General features: G+C 33.2%; 1 protein-coding gene across 4 annotated transcripts in view; it reads right to left on the bottom strand.

Annotated features, from left to right (window-relative positions):
- LOC100932963 (WD repeat-containing protein 49-like) overlaps positions 1–1,726 on the bottom strand; it is a 119,128-nt gene extending 117,402 nt beyond the window's left edge. For all 4 annotated transcript variants that reach the window (XM_031965700.1, XM_031965699.1, XM_031965698.1 and 1 more), the window contains exon 1: positions 1,582–1,726. In XM_031965700.1, coding sequence (XP_031821560.1) covers positions 1,582–1,596 — 15 coding nt within the window. In that variant the 5' untranslated portion in view covers positions 1,597–1,726. The remainder of the gene's footprint in view (positions 1–1,581) is intronic.
- Positions 1,727–6,000: the final 4,274 nt, after the last annotated feature.

The following is a 6,000-nucleotide window of genomic DNA, read 5'->3' on the forward strand; positions in this document are numbered from 1 at the left end:
ATATATAATGAATGTCTAAGAGGGGGAAGAGATTAAGATTTTATTGAGTGTCTAATGAATAGAATAAAAAAGACTTTATAAATAAAAAAGTAATTTATTGCTCTTAATAAACGTGATTAAACTTATTAACTTTTAAAATCTAAATAAGAAGAGAGAACTGAAAATTCTACTGTATAACTTTTACTCTCATACAGAAGCATCCATTTATCCTGTTAAAGTCCTGTTAAGAGAGAAGAGATAGGGCAAACAAAGGGAGGAAAGTGACAGAGACATTGATACATACAAATGTGAATATCATGGAAGTGGAATTGGGATAGGAACTGGACCTGTGATTTCATTCATATAAGGAAAGCCTATTGTGGAACTTCTACCAATGCAGTCAGCATGTAAGACTGAGGAGTTAAGTGATTTTCTTAGGATCATACAGTCAGTGTGTATAAAAGGCGGGAACAGAACTCATTTCTTTGTGATTCTGAGATCAGCTGTCTATCCCTTTACATTATATTACCACTACAATTCATGGCTTTCAGATCTTCACTGCTAACTACTTTCAAGGTGATGTTATTTATTTTTAAAATTTCTACACTTCTTTGAATAAGCAAAATCACCTCTTGGTATTTTCCTCTAAGGTTAGATTAGAACTGTAGGCCAGAGGGGTTGCTACCTCAAGCCAAAATTTCCTCTGATTTTCTTTAGTGTTATAGACAAGTTATAGAATCAGCTATATATAAAATATTTATAGCTAAAATATTTAGATGACAATTTTCCAATAAGCAGCTGGACTTATTTTTCTGAGTATGTTATTTGGAATTTATTCCTATCTCCCATCTCCATGAATCTTTGCCAGAAATACTTTGATAGTCAGGGTAACTTTTTTAATTAAGCAGAATATGACATTTAGATAACATTTTAAAGTTTGCAAAGTACCTAACATATAGCACTGAACTTGAGTCTAACAACAACCCTGTATAATAAGCATTATAGCTTTTATTATTGTTGTTGTTGTTCCTATTTGCCATATGAAGAAACTGACACTGAAGCAAATTTAGCTAGAAAGTCTGGGACTCGTACCCAAATTTTCCTTACCCTATGTCTAACACATACCATTAGCCTATCTACCTGACCGTAAGTCTAACATATCACTAGGTTGTAAAACTTGATTCTCTTTGATGAATGTTATATTGTTATAAAGCAAAATTTCAAACCAAAGCTGCTACCTTTGCAAACATTTGTGAAAGGAAGGAAGTGAAAAAATGAGTTGTTTTTACTTTGCTTTGAACATATCCATAGAATAGTGCATAAGCATTACTAATTGTGAAGGAAGACAATCTCATTCTTATTGATTTTCTTCTATTCCCTTTTCATAAGCTCAGAACTAGGATGACTCACAGATGACTTGTCATTTCTTATTTTCTCACTTATCCACTGGTCCTCTAGTTCAGGGATATTCTTTTCTGCAATATTAAATTATTATTTGGTCTATTTAGATTTATGCCTTCATAAGACTTTACCAGGTCCTGACCTTTCTAACCAAGAACAATACAGTAAAATAGCAGGATAATTAAAATTGCTATAGTATACCATGGATTCAGTCATAGAGATGGTTAAATCATGCCTGTTGCTACAGAATGATGTCTGTGTCTCTTCCAGGATAACATGGAAAGCAACACACAATCCTTGTTCTTCAGATAACAATGTTGGTATAAGTTCTACTAGAGATGGTCCTCATATTACATCATATTTCCAGAATATCTCCTTTAGAACATTCCATTGTTTTGTGCCACAGTAACAGAGAAATGATACATTCTAAAATAGAACCTCCATTAAATCAACAACCACTTGTTGATACTAAATTGAAAGCAACAGGTAAGAGCAAGAGCACATAAAATTCAGGGTCTTGGTTTATGAAACAACAGTGGATTTTCCCTTCTGATTTTGTTTGGAATGCTTCAATCTGATATATCCTGAGATGCCTTCCACCTTTGGCTAGTCCTTTTTTCTTCCTCACAACTTCTCATCTACACTTTTGTGAGGAAGGATATTAGGACTTACCAGGCTTAGTATATACATGCACAAATATGTGTGGAAGTGGATGATATATATGAAAGTGGAAATCAGTCCATCTCCCACCAAAGGAGCCTATAATTCCCACTTATTTTTTTACAAGTAAAATAGTAGGGGTAACTAGTAGGAGGACTTAAGGTCAAATCTGACTTCTGACACTTAACACTTTTTAGCTGTGTGACCCTGATCAAGTCATTTAACCCCAATTGTCTGCCCAAAAAACCCAAATCAAAACAAAAAACACAAGTAAAATAGTAAATAAAAGTTGGAGAAGCTAAACAAATTGGAATAGACCAAAATTATATAAAAGTCAATTTGTTTTTTGGCTAGGAGTGAAAAGAGACAACTAAAACCATGAAATAACATCTCACACAGTGCAGGTCCATTCTAATAGCCTTTGGAATTTCAAATCAATCTAGAGATATGCAGCTGGCTTCCATGCACATCTGCTATTTCCAAGTATTTCTTTTCCCCATGGCATGTCTTTCATCTACCTGTCTGTCCTTAAGCAGATACATAGTTTTGTGCTCAGCCTTCTTGCCAACAATCCAGAATTGCTTTTCCTTCTGCATACCAGCAATATGCAAAACAAACCAAAAACAAGTTTGGTGGAAGCTTAATTATATGTACACAATATTTTAAGAAATAAATGGATAAGTGAAGTAATGAATAAAAAAGCATTTATGTTTTTGTTATGTATTAAATACTGTGATAAGCTGGGGAGTACAAATATGAATACAAAGATAGCCATTGGTCTGTGTACAGGGCTGGAACTCTGAAAAGATATACTTGAATCCAGAACAGCAGAGTACTTAAGGCTAATTATCTATTCAAGTGAAATAATGATTCTATAAACATATACTTAGATGATATGATGATGTGATGGTTCTCCGCATGATTGGCTTACTGAATGTGTTGTGGTAAGATAGTCATAGGGAAAGATTGGAGTGCTGAGGGAGAGAGTAAGAGTCTCTCTCTGCTGCAGCAGCAAGAAAGACTTCAGGCTCCAGACTCAAGAGTCCAGGATCCATCTTTGATGAGCCACATGGCTAGCCTCCTTCACTTTTCCTGAGGCCCTCCAGAAAGCTAATCTGGATATTACAGTTCTGAAGGATTTTATATTATAATAAAAAAGGTAAAACCGAAAATAAGTGGTGAATAGGAAAGCACTTTGGTCTGAAAAATAATGATAGAGAGTAGGAAAATAGGGGAATAGACTGATATATCCCATTGAGGAACAAAGGCAAAGTTGATTTGGTCATTATTCTTGGTTTCAGCATCTGAATGTGGGGAGATGGTGATAAACTGGATTGAATGAAGGTAAGGGAAGGGTACTTGGGTCTTCTAGGACAATGTCCTCTGGGCAGTGAAGCAGTTAATGAGAAAGTTATGGAGGAAAAGAGAGTAAATTGAAGGGAATATAACAGTTGAAGGAGAGATGTTTTGAAAATTTTATTTTTACTTTGCCTTCTAGTTCTAAGAGATGTGGAAATTTTTCTTTTATGGATTCTTAAAATGTATGATTTTTTTTGGTCATAGCTCCAAAATCAGAGCAAAAGAACTCAAGTTCCATTCTTGTTCCACAGTTAATGTCTAGCTTACTTGCTTGTGGGTTGAATTCACAAACCTGACTTTGGAAAAAAAAAAAAACTATTGTGGTTTCTCCTTATATTTTCCAATTACTACTCAATTTTGCACTCCTCTTAAGTCTTCATTGGTGTATTCACAGGGAGAACTAAGCTATTTTTCTTACTTTACCATCCTTTTTGGTCCATCTCTCTCTTGGGCTATTGTAAAAATACCTTAATTGATCTCCTTACCTCAAATCCCTCTCTATTCCACTTCTTCATGCAAATAGCTAATAAATGAAATTGTTAGAACACAGTTTTGAACATACCATTTTCCTGCTCAAGAAGCATTAGTGGCCCCCTATGTTTGTAGAATAAATACAAACTTATCTGTTTAGCACTTAAAACCATTCTTGCTCCATCCTATATTTCCATACTGATTTTTTATTATTCTTCCTTATTTACATTATGTTCCAGATATATTGGCCTTCTAGGTCTTTCATATACAGAGTATTTTACCTCTCATGTCTCTGTCTTCACACAAGTTCTTCCATATGTCTGGAATGCTTTCCCTTCTCAATGGCCCCTTTTTTTCTGACTTCCCCAATTAACTAATTAATAAATACTTATACTCTCCCTACATTGTTTTTTATTTATTTTGTATACATTTTTTTGTTTAATAATTATGTACATCAGTGGCAAGAAACTGAAAACTGAATGGATGCCCATCAATTGGAGAATGGTTTAATAAATTATGGTATATGAATGTTATGGAATATTATTGTTCTGTAAGAAATGACCAACAGGATGATTTCAGAGAGGCCTGCAGAGACTTACATGAACTGATGCCAAGTGAAATGAGCAGAACCAGGAGATCATTATACGTGGCAATGACAAGATTATATGATGATCAGTTCTGATGGACATGGCTCTCTTCAACAATGAGATGATTCAAACCAGTTCCAGTTGCTCAGTGAAGTGAGCCTCTACACCCAGAGAGAGGACTGTGGGAACAGTGTTGTTTATAACATAGCATTTTCACTTTTTTTGTTGTTGTTTACTTATATTTTATTTTACTCTCTTTTTTTTCTTGTGAGGCATGATAATTGTATAAATATGTATACATATTTTGGATTTAACATATATTTCCACTATGTTTAACATATATTGGACTACTTGCCATCTAGGGAAGGACATGGGGGAAGGGGGGGGAAATCAGAACAGAGAGTTTTGCAAGGTCTAATGTTGAAGAATTGTCCATGCATGTTTTGAAAAATAAAAAGCTTTAATAAAAATAATAATTATCTACATCAGAAATGTCAAAATGTTGTCCCAATAAGCAGATAAAAATCCAATTGGGAAATGTTTAACAAAATAAATAAAAATGAAACACTGATAATGTTATTTTGTAGTTTTTTTAGTCAATACACTTGAGACTTGATATAAGCAAAACTTCTTAATAGAATTATTCAACAGGGATTTATTTTTAGTTGAATTTGATATCACTGGTGCTCATGTTTTCCTTTTTTTTTTTTTGAGAGTAAAAACAACTTTTTGCTTTCAAGTTTCAATGCTAACAAATGCTTGTTAAGTTGAGTTGAATTCAAGAAAATATTACTTTATGCTAAGATCTGATACCTTCTTGGTAGACATCAGATTCAAATTGAGAAAATTGCTTATGCCATGCCAATCAGGGTTTAAAATGGTCAAGTAAAATGCATATGACAAGAGTCTATTTTGCTTTATTCTATGACATTTATTATTTTTATTTTTTTGTTAAAAATAGAGAAGGAAACAGAAGAGTAGGGAAGATCTTGAAAAATGGAAAAAAAAATTAAACTCATATCCTTTGAATATTGGTACTTTTCCTTCAGTAATGCATGAAGGCATAAATTTATCTTCCTTCCTCTTTCTTTTCATAGATCCATTGCTCTCCAAATGTGCTCTTCCTCTGATAGTTTAACAAAGAATATTCCCTGGACAAACTCCATTCATGTTGACTCATATTTACTTCACTTTCATACCCCAACATTTGTTTTAAAAAAAAATCATATTAAATAGTAGAAAAATAAAATGGTTCTATCTTAAAAAAACAACAAAAAAAGAATATGATAAAGTTGAAGAAGAATGAAAATAAGAATAGTAAAAAGAGAGAGCAATGAGAAAGGAAATGGAATAGATTATAACAGCTGTATATTTCCATAGTGTTAAAATAACTGGTTGAAAATCAAAAAAGTCACTCAGTTAAAGTTGTTTCTCTATACAATTTAAAGGGTTACATGGAGTTATGATCTTTTAAATGTGGGCCATAAGGAAATAGCTTCCAGAAAAACAATTAACTAATTTAGGGATTATGGTAAAAGGGGAT

The sequence above is a fragment of the Sarcophilus harrisii genome, chromosome 4 (genome assembly GCF_902635505.1).
Source record: "Sarcophilus harrisii chromosome 4, mSarHar1.11, whole genome shotgun sequence".
Lineage (NCBI taxonomy): Eukaryota > Metazoa > Chordata > Mammalia > Dasyuromorphia > Dasyuridae > Sarcophilus > Sarcophilus harrisii.